The following is a 19,685-nucleotide window of genomic DNA, read 5'->3' on the forward strand; positions in this document are numbered from 1 at the left end:
TTTCGATAAGACTGCACAAGCACGTCACCACCACTAACTTTTAAAATAGAAGTTGCAATTTGTTACAACAATCCAGCTCACATTACAATGCGCTCACGTACGCGTTGTTGTTTCAATTACATGGGATTTTATTATATGTTAGCATGGGTATTAATATGTCTGACAAATTTACAATTCATGATGGGTTAAAACAAGGAGATGCATTATCTCCATTGCTCTTTAATTTTGCCTTAGAATATGCTGTTAGGAAGGTAAAAGAAACTAAAGAAGGACTAAAATTAAATGGTGTGACTCAGTTGTTAGCATATGCAGATGATGTAGACTTACTGGGGGATGATGTGAATACAATTAAGAATAATGCTAAAATATTTTTCAAAACTGCTAAAGAGATAGGTTTGGAAGTTAACAAAGAGAAAACTAAATATATGCTTACAGGCCGAAACCAAGTGTTAGGTAATAATCAAAATCTAATTATTGATAACAACTCGTTTGAACCAGTTTCCAAATTCAAGTACTTAGGAATAATACTAACAAATGAAAATGATATTAAGGAGGAAATAAAAAGTAGGATTAATTCAGGAAATGCATGTTACTTCTCTCTTCATAAAGTTTTGTCTTCTCGTTTAATATCTAAGAAACTAAAAGTTAAAATATACAAAACAGTAATTTTGCCTGTAGTATTATATGGATGTGAAACTTGGTTCCTTACATTGAAAGAGGAACATAAATTGAGAGTATTTGAAAATAAGATCCTTAGGAAAATCTTTGGACCTAAAAGGGATGAGGAGACAGGTGAGTGGAGAAGGTTACATAATTTAGAACTACATAATTTGTATTCATGTCCAGATATTATTAGAATAATTAAATCAAGAAGACTTAGGTGGGCAGGCCATGTGACACGAATGGGAGAGGAAAGAGGAGTTTAAAGGATTCTTGTTGGGAAACCTGATGGTAAGAGACCTGTAGGAAGACCAAGACGAAGATGGAGGGACAACGTTGAGATGGACCTAAGGGAAATCGGTAGGGATGGAAAAGAGTATATAGATCTTGCTCAAGATAGGGAAAGATGGAAGGCCTGTGTTGCTGCAGCCATGAACCTTCGGGTTTAAGAAGGCTAGAGAGTTAGTTAGTTAGTTAGTTAGCAGTTAGCAGTTTTCAAAATGGACGATATTTAAATTCGATCATTATTTTGACTTTTAATTACAAAGAAGACTGAAACAGTGTTTATTATTTACAAAAAACCACAGAAAAATACGTTCTACGCAGTGGCGTGCCCAAGGAAGGGTTGGTTGGTGGGGGTCATAATCCCTCCCTTTGGCCCAGTATTCCTAAAAAGAAGAGAACGACCAAGGTAGGAAAATATGGTAAAATGAAGGCTGACTACCAGAAAAAGTGTATATAACCGCTCCCTTTCGAAAATCCTGGGCACGCCACTGGTTCTAAGTTAAATTAAAGTGAATGATAGAAACCAAAGTGAACATGCTTCCGTATTCTCTGCCAGGTTATTTAAATTTTCATGGGGGGGGACTTTTCTATTTCCGGAGGGGATTTTCCCCCCGGGCCACATCCTGAATTCATCGCAGAGAGAGAGAGAGACGAAAGAGAATAAGCAGAAGAAAGAGAGAAAACAAACAATCCGGAATATATATTTTTAAGGAAGGTGTACGTACATAACTTCTGCACCAAAATGACCATAAATTTGACACGGGGTATCGTGGAAAATTTGGAGGGTGTTACTGTCAGTGAGGTATTAAAGTGGAGGAGGTGGATAAATCAGCCATCAGCTATCGAGTTATTTACACAGTAAAGGTAAACAAGTAGATACCGTTAAGAAAGATACAGAATAAAACATCAGGCAATCTGTTTTTCGGAGTCATGATATAATAAACCACTTGACATGAAAGAAAACAAAGGAATAATCTTATCTAAGAATATATCACCGATAACTACATAATATACAGATTAGTACATATATGTGCAACTTTCGTAAACGAGAGAACTGTACCGAATGTAACAAATGAAAGTATCCGAAGCATTTTTATGTTCCCATTCAGTGTAATACATACAGCACGTTCGGGCGTACTACACTGCCATCTTCTGGAGCAAGAGTGAATTACGTGGTCTTCATACCTTCGTATCCCCACAGCAATAACGAGTCTGACTTCGAAGATATTATTTTACCTACACAAATTCATGTTAAGTAAACGTACAACGCAGAATCTTTTTTGTGCGTGTTCGTAATGTTTATTCGGTGTAAAAAAAAAACACCTATTAAAGCAACATTGTTTTATTTAGAACCACAGACATTGAATAAGAGACTGCCAATGACTGGCTCCTATTAACACAGACGTAGGGAGTGGGTGGTGGACAGGACACGCATCTCCACATTATAACTAAGAAAAATGTGTTGTACTGTATGATATTAGGGTATTACACACTATCTTTCTACAAATAGGTATAGTAAAAGTTTCACATCTTGCTCCTATACAGCTCTTAGTAATGATTTCGAATCTTTAGAAACTACATCGAAAACCACATATGTAAATTTAACAGAATATTATAGTACAGTAAAACCTCGTTAATCCTGGTCCCGATAAGCCGAACTTCGCTTAACCCAGACAGGCAAAAGAAGAAGAAGAAGAAGAAGAAGAAGACAGCAAAGTTTTAAATGTGGCTAGAAATCAACTTCCCAAAGAAAAGGTAGTCAACAACTGATGAAATTCTGTTTCCCGCAGACTTTGTACTGTACTGTATAGTGTATTTAGACCTATGCCCTTTAAATACACCATAATAAACTTATTTTGTTGCTATAAACGGAGTTTTAATGCACTTTCTACTGTTCTTTCAGGTTATTTCAGTTAATCCGGACTTTCGTTAAACTGGTCAATTTATCCCCCTATTAGCCCGGATTAACGAGGTTTTACTGTATGTCCAATCTCGATTAACGTATCTGAGTATAGAGATGACAAAACTTGGAAACGTTATGCCAAACAGAAAGGTAGCAGTGGCAAAGCTAGAGGGAGTAATGGGGTCATGTTCTCTCATCGCAACCTTTAAAAAATTTAGAAAAATATTTCAGTGAATGACAATTGCTAGACACAATATTGTATTACCTTTTGAATTTTTAGGACAACTTGAAAGAGAACTTTGACAAGAAAATGTCCGAAAACAAGTAGACTTCGTTTGAATTTTAATCAATTCATGCTAATTAACACTTAATTCCTTCTTATGTTTACTTCTTATTCCTTGCAATAACATCATATTTCTATATGTAAATTTTATCGATATGGCAATGCCAATACTCGCAGTAAAGCGACTGTATAAGAGCAAGTTGCTCTTTATCCAAGCATTATACATGTGTGTGTGTGTGTATTGTTGATTGATTGAGTTGGTGTTTTAAGTCCACTTTATGCACAGTAAGGGTAATCGGAACAGGATCTAAAGTTTAAAATGGAATCCGAACCTCTATGTGCCTCCAACGGGTATCAATTACAAAGCTTCAACGCTATCACTTCGCCATCGGGGAGGCCTACGTGTGTTTTGTGATTACACACACACACACACACACACACACACACACACACACACACACACACACACACACACACACACACACACACACACACACACACACACACACTACTTAGAATAAGTAGGGAACGGATTTTAAGGTGCAGGACCTATCCAAAAATATAGCTGCTTTCATACCGATCGTTTGAGATATGTATTTTAAGACACGAAATCAAGTAAAATGAACACACTTTGTTGCACCTTTTTGCACATTTTCGTGAGATTAGCACATTTATCCCCTATTTACCACCTCTTTCGTGCTTCGGCACCTTCTTCCTTCCTTTTCTTCCATGCTTTGTTAACAAATTGGACAGAAAAATAAATATGATTTTTCACTCTTGAGCAGCTCCATAAAATCCAGTAGTCTCATTTTGTAGAGCAGAATGCGAGCTATAAATTGGTATAATATAATTATATGTGGGAATTTACTAATTATGTTATTTGCTACAGCATTGAATAAAGAATGTTAATGTAACGGCTTTATACCTGATTAAAGGCATTTTATCAGCACCTTCTTTTCCACCTTCTTGAAAACATTTTCAGGACCTTTTTTTCACTTTCCTGTCCATAATCCTTTCCCTAATAATAATAATGTTAATTTACTCCTCCCCCATCTACCTCTCTGCCTTTTCTGGTTTTTGTTCCCCCTTCTAATCTCGTTCCTGTGTAACTATTACTTCTGGTAGCATCAAGTTGGTCAATGGCTATGACGCTGAATCAATTCACTTTGCTAATCTAGAACTAGATGCCTGTGTTCTGAATAAATAATCGAAACTCGAATAATACTTGGTTCTTTCGAAATGTTCGAATAATTTCTTTAGAAATTTCATCACTTTTTTAAGCAATTTTCTAGTGTTAAGTTGTAGCAACATAGGCTAAAAACAAAGGGAAAAGCGAACAGCCAAAACAGTTAGATGCGTGCACAAGTGTTGTTAGTGTGCCAGAGAAAATTGTTATGAATTGATGGCACAAATTTTGTCTGCACGAGTGTCCTTAAAGTTCGACAGAAATCCTCTGCTAATAATCAACTAAGTAAGCACCGTGATTTTTCACTGACATATATGAAGGAAAGCAGCACTCGCATAGAGAAAACCGTTGTGTCCTGGTAGTTGAAGCATTCGCGTGAGAACCCTTTCGAAGTTTCACATGGAATAATGACTACCGTTTCGAATGGAAAGCCTTCGAAATGCTTTGTTTTGGTTCTTCTTTAGTGCTTATTATGATAGCAAAACATTCAAATTCAGTCTGGCAACTCTGGAAGCAGTGAGTGTTTTGTTTTCAGATTTCAAAATAAAGGGAACCTCGTCCCACAAACTGGAGCGCGTATGCACAGCTGACCACTTCAAGTCTGAGTAAACGTAGTTGTGGATTCGAAAGCATTTCCTTGAAGTTTCTGTAAATTGGACTTGAATTGCAAATTGCAACATCATACGAAATTAATTTATTTGCTTAGGGCTACGTGAACTATCAAAATGCCGTAGCAAGTTCACTTAGCCCACTTCAAACCTTAAAAACAAACTCACCAAAGAATTTGTCTTGGTCTCTTCTCGTAATGTAATTAAAACTTTTGTGCTTTATACATAATTTTTAATTGCTCCGTGGCGTGACAATTAGGTCGAGATATTTAGATACTTTGAATGCAAATGCCGCTATGTCTGAATCAATTAAGGTAATGACGACTTTTTCTTCCGATTATACGTGAAAAAATACAAACACGTTATTTCTAGTTTGCAGAAAGAATGAAATCACATTTCAAAGAAATTAATCCATTAATCATAAACGATAAGTTGAATGCTATCTTACAGATTACTCTGCCCCTTCATTCTCATATGCGGTCACATCTTCTGTCCCATTCCTGCATGCGATCATGTCTGTAGCCCTCGTTCCTGTAAGCGATTTTGTCTGTAGCCCTCGTTCCTGTAAGCGATGTTGTCTGTAGCCCTCGTTCCTGTAAGCGATCGTGTCTATAGCCCTCGTTCCTGTAAGCGATCGTGACTCTAGCCTTCGTTCCTGTAAGCGATTTTGTCTGTAGTCCTCGTTCCTGTAAGCGATTTTGTCTGTAGCCCTCGTTCCTGTAAGCGATTTTGTCTGTAGCCCTCGTTCCTGTAAGCGTTCGTGTCTATAGCCCTCGTTCCTGTAAGCGATCGTGCCTCTAGCCTTCGTTCCTGTAAGCGATTTTGTCTGTAGTCCTCGTTCCTGTAAGCGATCGTGTATGTAGCCCTCGTTCCTGTAAGCGATTTTGTCTGTAGCCCTCGTTCCTGTAAGCGATTTTGTCTGTAGCCCTCGTTCCTGTAAGCGATCGTGTCTGTAGCCCTCGTTCCTGTAAGCGATCGTGCCTCTAGCCTTCGTTCCTGTAAGCGATTTTGTCTGTAGTCCTCGTTCCTGTAAGCGATCGTGTCTGTAGCCCTCGTTCCTGTAAGTGATTTTGTCTGTAGCCCTCGTTCCTGTAAGCGATCGTGCCTCTAGCCTTCGTTCCTGTAAGCGATTTTGTCTGTAGCCCTCGTTCCTGTAAGCTATCGTGTCTGTAGTCCTCGTTCCTGTAAACGTTCGTGTCTGTAGCCCTCGTTCCTGTAGGCGGTCATGTCTGTAGCCCTCATTTCTCTATGAGGCCTTGTCTGCCACCCCAATTCCTACATGAGGTGAGGTCTTCCAACGATATTTCCTGAGTGAGATCATGTTTAGAGCTTCCATTCGTAAATATGCTTTTCCAAGTTTTAGTTCGGCCTTTTAGCTTCAAATTCTCCTTATGCACATATAGGCTAATCGGAACTGGACCTACAGTTGGATCCGAATCACTATGTGTCTCCGCCGGTATCAAACCCAGAAACCCATGATTACGAGACGATGACGTTACCATCCGACTATTATTAATGTTAGATATGTCCACAGCACAGTAGTTATAAATAAATACCTTCAGCGTCAGCCATACATGCACACTTACAGTTCACCCATCCTCCACGTTATCAGTTACTAAAATTAATTTGCAATGTTTTATTACAAACGAATGTTTCATTATTTTTTCCAACCCTCATGTGACGCTGCTTCCATTATTTTTTACAGTTTGAAGTAAAAAAACACGTTTTTATTTTTTCTAAATCACCAAGAAAGTATTTCAGTTTTAAAAATACCTCGTAAAGTTCTTTACGTTAAGTACTATTTTGCAACATTTTTTTCGGAATTATTATTGAAAGTTGAAATTGTTGCTTATTGGCAACGCTGTAGGTAAATGGTGTGACCCTGACTGGACTACTTTCATGGCTTTAGCTATCGCACATGGAATTCGTTAAGGGGTGTTAAGACATTTAATATCTCTGACTTCCTCTTTCTCCAGTAAGGCTGGCTAAAAGAGGGTGCGTAATTACCCCCAGCATCACCAGTGACCACTGTCTCGAACGGAAACCGTGTCAGGAGGTCCAATATACCAGAAGCTGCCCCTCCACGAGTTAATGGTGGCCCAGCACTTCTTCTGTCAAGTGCAAATGGAGACTAATTGAAGGCCACACTCTGGAGTGTAAAGAACGCTGACAGGCTCGATTCCCTGCCGAGAGGTTAATTCTTCATCTCCATTGTTTCTCTTTATTACCCCTTAGGCTACAACACTCCTCCCACTATTACTCGCTGTTAACGAAGTGGTGAGACGTGGGAGAGAGAAGGGAGGGGAGTAGAGGAAGAACGACAACGAAGAAACGCTGTTTTCATGAGGACGTCCTGTGTACAGGAATGGCCGGTTCTGATTTGGAAAGGGAGGAGGGCGAGCCCAGAGCTCGATTGACGCTACGAGTTCTCGAAAACTGCAGGTTTATCCTGAATGTACGCAACCTCGCTGAACAAACGCAACACAGACACGTATCTAATCGCACGGCCATGAAATTTGGCGGGTGGAAGAAGTTCGCGCTGTTGCCACGTCGGAGCACAACCTCGTGTGTTTGGAGCTTTAAGAGAACGAAAGATCTCGTTGTAGAGTTGGTCTTTGTAATCCATGTGATACAAACTGACAGTATTTGCTCGAAAGATCAGGGATGACACAAAAGTCCCCCGGAGAAGGAGGTCGGTCTGACGCTCGAACTAGACAACGCAGTCCGGTTGACGTTGACACACAGTGCGCGGACGTTGATGCAGAAAATGAAAATATTAATCAGTGGTTCTCTAGAAACATCCTTTCTCAGTGTTTAGTTAAAATATGAAATTTTTTTGTTGACTGGTTATCGAGATAATCGTGACCAAAATAACCCCGAAACCCCATAAGCTTACATGGAAAATGCTCAAACCTTTGCCGGAGTATAGGAGGTCGGCTTAAGGCAAAGCAACCTAAACACACTAATTGAGCGTTGCAAGAGTTAGATAGGCTTACATTCTGACTTGGGCGCTGCGGAACAATGTTGAAACACAAGGGGTAAGAATGTCGAATCGACCCTTCCTAATACAAATATGTATGATACATCATTGGAAAGGGTATGAATCAGGATTCCAGAAAGGAAGAATTTATGGTGGTGAAACAATTGGAAGTGCCAAAAACGTAGTATTATGTTTGAGAAACCTTAATTATAAATGAAACATAATGAGCCTAATTTAGTTGCAGATGTAAGTCTAGATGCCTAATTTGTTATGTTAGGCTAGAAGCCCCACTCCTCTTACAATTAGTCTGTGGAAATGGATTGATTTCTCCACTTCCTCCCTTGCGGAAGTCTAACATAGGGCAAGGGGGACAATCAACTGTTCTTACAGCAAGAGCAAGGAAAACAAAATGTGCCAGCCGAGACAATAGAAAGTCATCACTGGAGCCAGGAGTGCCAGGTAAACAATCCAACAAAATACCTTCGTATCATGGATCTGATAATGAAACTTCTTCTATGCAAGCGATTGTAACAACATCTTATACCTCTAAATCATTCATTATACACCTTGCCAGTTCTGGTGAATTGTTTGCCGAAAGTCCCGCCCGAAGATGAAATGTGGGTTCGCTGTGCAATTTGCCAGCAGTGATCTCACGAGCAGGGCTCAAACTTGGATCTTCCACAGCCTCTGTATGTGTGCGACTGGGGTGTAAGGAGTGATCCTTCCACGTAGTACACCCAATTGTCAACCTCACTTATACGTAGTACACCCTGAACTGCGTTTTGGAGACTAACGAGGCTTTGCCGTCTGGACCTATGGCCAGACTGTTTGCGTGTTGTCCTTATGTGTGCTGAGTGCCCCTTTACAGCCTCAGCTTTTAACTGAAGTCAGAATGTTTTAATATTTTAGTTAATTAGATTACAGCTATTTTAGTTATGGTGAGGGGCTGCACCCCGTATAACGTGACGGGTGCAAAATTTCCTTTAAGTGCTGACGCACCCAAAAATTCAAATTCAAAGTATGTGTGCGACTACTGCAAGTGATATTTTTGTTTTCCTTTGCTACTTTCAGTTTCATTTTTACAAGTGTTTGTGTTTATACTTTCAAGTAGATTCTGAGGACTTTCTCATTCAGAGCCACCGCAAGTTACATTCCAATTATTTCATTGACAATAATGATCACGTATACTTTTCTTCTTTCAAATGTGTTCTAAATACAAAATTTGAGGTCACTGCAATGTAATATGTAGACCTCGAATTTTTAGGTTCTAAAAAGTGTGCTTTTAGGTTCCTCAAATAGGCTCTAAATCCTAAAATAGATCCTAAAAATCCTAAAATAGGTCATAAAATCATAATTTAGGCTCAAAAATCCTGAAGTAGGTTCAAAAAAACTTAAAATAGTTCAAAATTCCTGAAAAATGCTGATTAGGTATAGTCACCGGCAATGAAAATGGGACACCTATATCCTGAAATATGCACTATCTTGCATAACGTTATGTGTGTTGCCTAACCCTACGGCGATGGCAGAACTTACCATTGGAAATTTGCTATTAAAATTCACTCTTTGCCGTATAGTTAGGCAAAAATCTCTTTTCATGTTATCCACAATCAAACTCCGCAATTTTGTCTGTGAGGATCATCTTATATGCTGAAATCTTTCAACAAGAACATAGTCAGTGGTGGAAACTTCAATGCTGAAATGTTAGTCTGCAAGGCGTGAATGCCACAAAGCACCGAAGTGACGCGAAAGTGAGCAAGACCACACAGATCAGACCACTTTGGATTGTACAGGTAACAGTGGCACCAGATATTTTGCTTTGTTTAGAGCTTTGAAAAATCACCATGGACTTGGAGGAAGAGAAATCGACAAGAGAGTACATTTCAAACACGTACTTCATTGAATCTTTTCGTGACCAAACAAAGCAAATGCCTCTGTGTGACACAAAAATCCTGTAAAAACCTTTAAAAAGGCTTGATTTAGGCGCATAAACCTAAAACTAGGTTGTAACAAGCAAAATAGGTTATTTTAGGCACTACAAAACTTCATCAGTTGTTGCGTTTTATAAAGAAACGCTGACATAACTTATTATTTCTTACATACCTGTAAATAGAAAAATAGATTAAAAACCTAAAATCCGACGTCTAGTAATAGGTTTTGTGTTTCATTAAACGTCTAATATTTACTTGTGCGGTCCTTCTTGCCCCGTGCACTGTTCACTCTTACCCCACCCACCGGGGCGAGAATGAATTTTTGCAGGTTGGAAATATTCCCTGTAGCATATTTGTAGTTTGCCTAATTTCACAAACGTGTCGTTAGTATGACACTAGAGACTTGTACTTTTAATTTCCTACCATTGTAATCCCTTTATTATACATATTTGACTTAGAATTTGTCTTCCAAAACAACTCTAGCCCTGGTTTCCCATAATAAAGCAATTAATTAATTATTATTATTATTATTATCAATACTCACCGGAATGGCGGTCCCTGGCGCAGTACACCTCCCCGTATGTCCCCTCTCCGATGAGATCCTCTAGCTGGAAGCGGTCGGCGGGGTCTGGCAGCTGGTCAAAGTTCACGTGCTGACTCAGGCCTCGGTACGCCATATCTGACAGGCCGCCTGGAAAATAAAAGTACTCTCATTAAACACTTGATATAGACATAACTGTTGAATATTACATTTCTGGCAATAATGTCTCTATACAGTGTGTATGTTTAAAATTTTAACAGCAGAATAATGGGATTGATTTCGTTTATTTTACGAGGGCTGTTCAATAAAAAATTATCATAATTTTGTGATAACAACATACTCTCACTCATTGTCCAAATTTTGATGGTCCTTTTCAAAGTAGTCCCCATGCGATGCAATGCACTTGTCCCACCTTTTTCTCCATTCTTCAAAGACATGCTGGAAGCCATGTTTTCAGAGGTCCTTCAAAATCGCCTCCGCTGCCTTCACCACTCCTTCTGATGATGTAAAACGCTATCCACGAAGGTGTTTCTTGACATTAGGGAATAAAAAGAAGTCACATGTGAACACATGTCACATTTTGTGTGGCGAGATATGCAGTAACAACATTTGCGATGTGCGGGCGAACATTATCGTGGTTCAGCATCCAACCTGATTCTCTCAAATGTGGCCTTTTGCGATTGATATGGACTTGGAGAATTTTCAGTCATCCCTATAGTATGCTCCAGTTACAGTTGTATGTGCTGGTACGACATGCTGATACACCATTCCCTGAATATCGAAAAATGATAATACCATAACCCTCACAGCAGAAGGCACCATTTTTTTGCTTTCTTTGGTGTTGGTGATGACAGATTTCTACACAGAGCTTTGTTGTTTGCTCTCTGGATCGTAATAGTGTAGCCAAGTTTCACCTGCAGTGATAATCTTCGAAAGAAACACCTCATATTCCTCTAACATCGCCTTCAACTGCGAACAAACCTGCACCCGAACGTCCTGTTGTTCGGGTATGAGGCGTAGGCGATACTGAACGTGTCTGAACTTGCACGGCTGCTACTGACGTGCTACTGGCAAGAAATAATTGAAACGCTTACCACATATTCATTACACATTAAGCTAACAATGCAACATAAAATTAAATTTGTATACAATACATCATGAGCATAAGAAATTTATGATCATTTTTTATTTAACAGCCCTCGTACTTCGCCTTTCTGCTACTTTTGTCTAATCGCGAAGATGAGGATGAGTGATGATATCATGAAGGAACACTCAGAAAGGACACCCATGTTCAGGGTAAGATTCGAACTAGAGATGGCCAGAAAATCAGAATTTCAAATTATCCGATATCCGTTTCGGATGCAACGGATAATCGGGATATTAGAATATCCGATATCCGGATATTATAAAAACTGATTGAAAATTATCGTAGCGCTCTACGCTAACCACTCCGCCTTGGATGTCGGCGCTTAATAATGTGTTCTTAAGTTTATTAACCGGTTCGCAGGTCGAGTGGGGAAACTAGCTTCGATCTCGCCATCGAAGTTCCCGGGTTCGAATCCAGGTATGGGTCTTTCGTGAGTGTACATTAATTTCATCTTATCGTCACTTATTCTCAGCGGCGCGATTACCCAACCGCGACAGAAAAGTGACGCGAAATAACAAAAATGCAAAATTCAATCGTCAGTGAAGTAACTTTACATTATGATTTGATTTGTTATTTGAAGGGCTAAAATTTTAGCAGGATTGGGTGGTATAATGAGAAGGGATCGGAAGTTGACCTAAAAAAATCTGAAGAAATGACGTATAGAATGAAGTTAAAATGATTAAAATATGAACTTAAAATGAAAGCTCGATTTTCCCATAAATTACAAGAGTGACAGTTAAATAATTTGATAAAATCTGTTTGGTGGTTTAAACTATCAAAGCAAAGCGAAAAAAGCAATTAGGTGCTAATGTAGTTTTATACAGTTTTACTTCAAGGTTACATAAAATACTCCGCAAGTTGTTTCTGTAACGTCATTCACTTCCTTTCGGAATAGGCCTTGCATAATTCAGTAGTCGGTTAGCATCTGAAAATTCAGTTTTGTTTTGTGTGCATCAGAATATATATATATATATATATAATGTTGTGACTAATTTTACTATAAAATCACAGATTAACGCAATAGCAGTGGACAACAACGAAAACTCAAAGTAGGCTTCACCCAAAGTAATATTTTAAGTTTGCTGGAAGAAAATGTAAATTTACCACAAATAATTCCTCAAAATCCATTGCCAAACATTTCAGTTAAAAATAGTATTGTGACCATATTTACGATTAATGGCATATTTGCTAAAAAATACCATGTTAGGAAATTTAATCATGTAAATAATGCTAGCAAATGCATTTTTTTAAAATTCATGAAACAACTGGGAAGGAGGAAAAAGAAACTTCAAAAATGATACAAAAATGGCACAAAATACTGAAAAATAACCTAAAGCCAAAATAATTCCGGAAAATGCAAATAAAAACAATGTTCTCTGGTTCTAACTCAAGTGAAACAGACTACTATCAGGTTTAGCATTTGTCTTCAAAGCCTAGGAAAAAAGATGATCTGTCAACATTGCCAGTCATGAGCCACGTTTGTATGAAACGCGAGGAAAACTATTAAAAGCAGATTTGAACTGGGAATCTCAATAGAAAGTTGATAACATTGCTCTGATATTTTATATAAAGGCAACAGGAAATCCTTTGTTCTCGTGACGTCAATTCAAATGACCAATCATGGAAATCTTTCCACGTGGCTGGTTTCATCGCAAGCATTATCCCACGATAACCCTATTCTTGTAGTCTGTGTTCGTGATTGAACATATGAAGTTACGTTAACGGTGCAAACGAAAGGTGAAAGTAACATGTTCACAGTGTTATTAGTGCTTGGCGGGACAAAGAGCATTCGCTTGATACATTCATAATAATAATAATATTATAATAGCAACAATGATAGTAGCATCTTACTCTAACAGCCTTTGCTTCAGCTTGGAAAAAATATAGGTTTTCAATACATTGAGAGCGAGTGTACACTTTTTTTAGAGGGCATTATAAGAATACAATTAATTAATACTGCATGCAAATATATATTTGTCCTTTTATTATTATTATTATTATTCTCTACTTTTCATCAAGATAAAGATCAAGACTTATCATGGCGGGTTAAATTATTTTGAAGTTTCGACAACTTTGTTTAGGGTTACAAGACGTCCTCTTTTACCCGGACATGTCCTTTTTTCGGGTCCTAAAAATGGCCCGGGCGGGTTTTTAAGAAAATGGGGAAATGTCCTATTTTTTTAGGTTTAGACAACTGCTTCAACTTCAAGATTCGTAACAAAATTTTATAATTGTTAATATTGTGACCAAGTTTCACAACCTATAATAATGATACAAAAGACAAAAATTTAGTTTAGTTTTGTTTTCTTTTTTTAAAAAATAATTATTGAAATACCGAATGTTTAAGTAAAAGTTGATGAAATAATACATATATCAATTTTAATTGCAAATTACATAATAGATGTTGACCTGAAACACTGCATTAATATTTTCGTAATCGATAATGAGAGAATTATATATTTCCCCGCTATGCCGTTAAGAGAGTTGTCAAGTAGTAAGATAGTTTGTGAAATCTTAAAATGTCCTATTTTTTAAAGTTTGTCATCTGGTAACCCTAACTTTATTGCCCTGTCCTCTAGTTATTGTAGTGGCCTTTTCTCCATGTCTTCGTTGCATTTCTTATTTATGTCTCCTCTACCTAAGGTATTCCTTTTCTCAAGGCTGTCGTGTTACTGGATTGTGGGAATCTGAACCAATGTATACTTATATTTCTATTTCCACGTATTGGCTTGGGATAAGCTAATACGAACAATAGGCCTAATTTAATTTTCTCCGAACATGACGAGTTTTATGTAGCAAACTTTTAATTAACAGTAACTTATATGTTTTGATTCGGTAGAATAGACGGTCACCCATCCAAGTGCTTTCCGAACGTAACACTGCTTCATTTCCCTTTTCATTGGATTACATTAATAAACTGGCATATTAGATTTGTTTTTAATTAAGTCTAGGAATTTTGTGAATGCGTCTTCTTGGATCTCGTTGGCCTATGGTATTTATGGTCGGATTATGTTGGTGATGTTGTTGTGCCTAGAATTTCAACCTTTCGCGTTGCATGTATTCAAATATCGTTTCTTGGTCTAATGCTTCTCTTATGTGAATGTTAAGTACATATCGATCTGCGTCAGAGATTATTCTTAGTGCCTTGTTCTGGATACTTTGCAGTGGCCTTTGGTAGGCTGGGGTACTATGCTGCCACATGCATAAGTTAACATTGTTCTTAGTAGAACGTTAGTCTATTTTTGGTTGTAAGTGCTGTGCTTTTCCATATTGGATATGATTGCACTAGATGTATGTTGCCTTTGTGCGTTAGGGATTCTTGAGGTGTTCTTTAAAATGTGAGGCCCTCGTAGAGTAGTATACCCAGGTAGGGTTGTCTTTGAATTCTGGGGCATGTCATTCCCTCCAATTCGGAGATTTGGTGTATCACGTTTTCGCTTTTTTGTGAATGATTTTGTTCATTATTTTATCTGGCAAGGTTTGATTTTTAGATCGCAAGAAGCCTACTTTAATAAAGACAATTGAATCGGTCACATGAACAATATCGTATCCAACAAAAACCAAATACCAAAGAAATAGCAAGACAGTCAGCCATATTGCTTTCTCTCTCACGTTTTTTCCTCTTTCATCTGTTCATAAAAGGTGTCACTACTACCGTGCGTCCATTTCGATCTGCAGCCGAGAGATCGGGAGAAGCGTGGCGGGCGGCGCTGACGGAGATGCCGACATTTGTGGCCTGTAATGCCCGCTTATTTTTATAGACATATGCAGACATTTATATAAATATTGCAAAACGATCACTAACCTGTGTTATAACACGCAAAAGTTCTTCTGTAATTCATCCAAGTTCTGCTCTTATATACACAAAAAATACGCTTTAGAAACGATGTTAAGAGCCACAGATAATAAAATATTTTAATCATAGTTTTGACCAGTAACGTCCTGCTTAAGTTTATATCCTTGAAAGAGTTTTGTGCCGATGGGGATCGTTTGGAGGTTTTGAATGTGCAACACTGTATCAAGATTACGCTGTAGAAGAAACCGTTAAAAGTCAAAAGTGTTCGTGAGCTTCCTTGCAATCCGAAATCTCCGAGCTCGAGTTTTTTGTTCCTTCACGACTAGATGAAGACAGAGTTGTAAATATAGTGGCGAGCAATGTAAACCAAGAGCGTGTTAATTTCGTACTGTGCGCAAGAGTGTTATTCTTGGTTACTTGCAGTTACTTGTTTGTGTTATTGTAGTGTGTGTGTGTGTGACGTGTCAGTGAGACGATTGGAATGCCAGCCGCAAGATTCACGTTAGAACAAAGATTTTTTATGTATGACACGTACGTGAAAACAAACTCGTGTCGAGACGTGTGTAGGTAATTTGTACAGAAATTCCCATGCGTTTCAACTCCACACAGAGATACGGTTAGACATCTTGTCCTTAAATTACGAGAAACTGTATCGTTAAATTTTAAAGCACCTAAGCAAAAACGACGGATTATAACCGAAGCAAAACTCGATGATATTGGTGCAGCGTTAGAACGTTCTCCAAACAAACCTCTACGCCGTGTTTCACAAGAGGTGGGCGTGTCAAAATCATCGGCACATACAGTCACTAAGCTACTAAAATTAAAACCATACTCTTATAACACAGGTTAGTGCTCGTTTTGCAATATTTATATAAATGTCTGCATATGTCCATAAAAATAAGCGGGCATTTCAGGCCGCAAATGTCGGCATCTCCGTCAGCGCCGCCCGCCACGCTTCTCCCGATCTCTCGGCTGCAGATCGAAATGGACGCACGGTATATTCTATAAACCAAAAACAAGTTTTCCACAATGCAATGCCTCTGTTGACAAAACGGTTGATTACAACATTGTTCGTGTAAGAGATTAAATTACTATTGTATTATTTATGAATATAAACTCGCATCGTCCACCTGACAACGTATTACAATAGTAGGAAACAACAGTCGAACTGCTATAGATTCACCAAGCTTTCTGAAACTTCGGAAAATATGCAAACTACAGGCTTCCCTGTAACTTTAACTAGCGACACTAGCGCCACTGCTACCGGCAAGGGATTCAGATGGGTTGGTGGATCTATACTCATAGGCGTGCGCACGGGGGGCAAGGGGGGCAGTTGCCCCTCCTAATATTCTCACTTAGAAATTTAGTTTAGAGAAATCTTATTACAGTTATTAAACAATATTATTATCTTTTAAAAAATAAGGTATTTTCAAGCAGACTAAAGTTCTAAGCAACTACGGCGGATTGATTTCCTATGCAGTTGGACTATCTCACTTCGTTCTGCAGCAAATTACTTGTTATTAATTCACGCATCTTGGTTACCCTAGTATTTGGTCGCAGAATAAATTGGCCACACATTGGGAATGAATAAATGTGCAGTTGTATTGAACCTGGTGCTGTACAAAATCATGTTTCTATGTAAATTACTGTGAACCTGTGACGGATTGTTAAGTTGTCCGAAAGGACTAAAGAAAAGAACTATAAAAACCTCTGCTGAAAATGGACTAGGTCTCGCGGGAAACAGCTGTGTCAGTTACTTTTGGCGCTAAGAACAGTATCGAGTGAGCGTGGGAAGTATTTGGGAAGGCGGCGCAGTTTTCTTCGCGTGAAGTCGGCAAATGCGCTCGAATTGACTAAAGAAACTTCGAATCCTTTTTACGAGTAGTTTTCGGAATCCACGAAAATAGTTGGTCGGTCCGGAAACTGAAGTGAGGACGATGGAAACATGTGCCTACCAGAAGCATGGGTCTGATCTGATGACGTGATCATCTCGAAGAGATTTTGTCAACTGTTCAAGAGTTTTCTTCAAAATTGGATCCGAGTTTGCAGAAAGGAAAGTGAAGTGAAAAACTTAGTGCTAATGTGAAACGTGATTACTTTGATAATAATGAGAGCTCTCGTATTCAGTGATTGAAGTGGTTGTTACAAAAGGGTGAAGGAAAAGCGCTATTCTGAGCAAAGGTACAGATCTCAAAACAGGCTAGCCTTTGGTTATGTAAGTAAATGTAGTAATATTCAGTAATTATTTTGAACTCAATTATTACAAGTGTGTGTAGCTACAGATTTTTTTTCAATACAATCCAAAGTGCCGCTTAAATCCTCGTATTAAGTTGACTTTTATAAACCGAGGACAAGCGGGAACTCAGCGGCCTTTCATTTTAAATTTTTTTAATTGTTTACTAAAGGTTATTCTTTAATAAATGTAATTTTTATTGCAAACGTAACTTGACAGTATTAATAAAACCTGAAAAGGAATTGTTTTCCGCTGAACGAAAGCTAGAAACTACGCAAAATCCAGCTTTATCGTTACAAACCACAGACAAGGAAAATAAATGAAGAGGGGAACAAATAACTTGTTGTGCCACACAAGCTGGAATTCTCCTAATAGACTAATTTTAGGTGGATCCGGACACACACTATATACGCCCCTTTCTGGTACCCTCAATACAACAAAGCAGCCAGATGGAATGAGGTTTTTCTTTCTCTGACTGACTTTCATCAACCTTTGGCTCCCTTAATCAGAGGGTCTGCGCACGCCTATGCTGCTACTGCGTTCTTAAGGTAGCACCACTGTCCTCAGTGGGGAAAACAACGGTACAAAAAATTAAAAATCGTGCGTGCAGAATTCTATCCCCTCACGATCGCTCTGCACGCATGAGTCAAGTTTACGAAAATCGGGACATCTCATCGACGCAACTGGGTGATTAAGTTTCAACACATCCCAAAGAAACACGATCAGGCAACACTGTAAAGAAACTGCAGTAATTTTACAGTGAGGTCGTGGCAACTTGATGAGTATACACACCAGCTCCAGCAAAACTAATTTCTAAATGACAGTAATGCTCTAGCAGTGCTGTAATTGAGATGTACTTCGTCTTTGCTGTCACGATTGAAATGGAATTGTTTTTTGCCATTATTATACAGGGTGTTGCGTTCAAACCTCCCACATTTCAAATTCATCATTGCTAACAGGTTATGAAACATAATGGAATGCGAGTGGTACTAGACGAAATAGAAACTCAAAGAATTTTATTGCATGAAGCATTAAACATGAATACACCAATACACCTACCTCTACACTGAACTCTAATACACTTCTATGTGTGCACCGTTTGTAGCACGAATAGAATAGTGTTTATTAACACTTCCAGTCCCCAAAAACTTCGCACACCATGCCTTAATGGTTTTCCCATCAGGTTCTTCACCTCCATAGTCTCTCTGGTAATTTCTTTACACTGTAATAATTGATTTGGTCTCTGCATACCAGAATACAGATTGTGCACGCTGCTGCTTTATGCGATTGTAGCGCTGCATAGTGAGAGAACGGTGAACTTCGAGGTCATGCAATACAATTCTTTGAGTTTCTCTTTCGTCTAGTATCACTCGCATTCCATTCAGGGAGTCGTAACGTAACGAAATGGAACGGTATTTTCAATTACGGTTTCCGTTACGTTACAACCAGAAACAGAATAACTTTTTTCGTGAACAGAAACGTTACCTCAGGTATATGAACATTACGTTACAGGTGTGCATAACGGTACCGAACCATAACTGATCTGTAAAGCAGTAGGTCGTTCGGTGACGCTTTAACGTTACATCCATTGCCGGCAACCAGTAACGTTACAGGGTAAGAAACAAGTTTGTCACGTATTGACTAGTAACTTTAGTGTGTATGGAAAGTGATAGTAACGTTACAATTAACCAGTAACTTAATTGAGGCCACGACTGTAAAAACGTTACACTCCTTGCTTCAAAGCAACAACGTTATTGATAGCTGGTATCATACAGACGTTCCGATGTGCAATACCGTGTCCGATGCCGTGTTCCGGAGAGAATAACATAGGTCTCTCGTATAATTGTGCTCGTTATTTTTGTAACGTTACAGTTCTTTCCCTCCACAAAAGTCTGTTTCGAAAAAGTGATACACATATCCGTTACGAATAGCAAATACCGTTATCGAAGGCGTGTTCCAAGCAGGGTTTCGGAGCGGAGTGCGGAGCGCACTAAAGGAGCGCTCCGGAGCGATTTCGAAGCGTCAGTTCTACTCCGCTCCTCGCTCCGGAGCGGAGCGTGGGACGACAGCACTCCGCTCCGGAGCGGAGTGGTTGGATATTTTTGCTTGCACGCTCCGATCCGGAGCGGAGTGGT

At 38.8% G+C, this 19,685-nt stretch overlaps 1 protein-coding gene across 5 annotated transcripts in view; it reads right to left on the reverse strand.

Moving 5' to 3' along the window:
• The window catches only part of ninaC (STKc_myosinIII_N_like and MYSc_Myo21 domain-containing protein ninaC), a 266,558-nt gene that overhangs the window by 115,255 nt on the left and 131,618 nt on the right, over positions 1 to 19,685 (reverse strand). For all 5 annotated transcript variants that reach the window (XM_083139403.1, XM_083139402.1, XM_083139401.1 and 2 more), the window contains one exon: positions 10,378 to 10,524. In XM_083139403.1, coding sequence (XP_082995529.1) covers positions 10,378 to 10,510 — 133 coding nt within the window. In that variant the 5' untranslated portion in view covers positions 10,511 to 10,524. The remainder of the gene's footprint in view (positions 1 to 10,377; positions 10,525 to 19,685) is intronic.

The sequence above is a fragment of the Lepisma saccharinum genome, chromosome 17, assembly GCF_977018435.1.
Source record: "Lepisma saccharinum chromosome 17, izLepSacc3.1, whole genome shotgun sequence".
NCBI lineage: Eukaryota > Metazoa > Arthropoda > Insecta > Zygentoma > Lepismatidae > Lepisma > Lepisma saccharinum.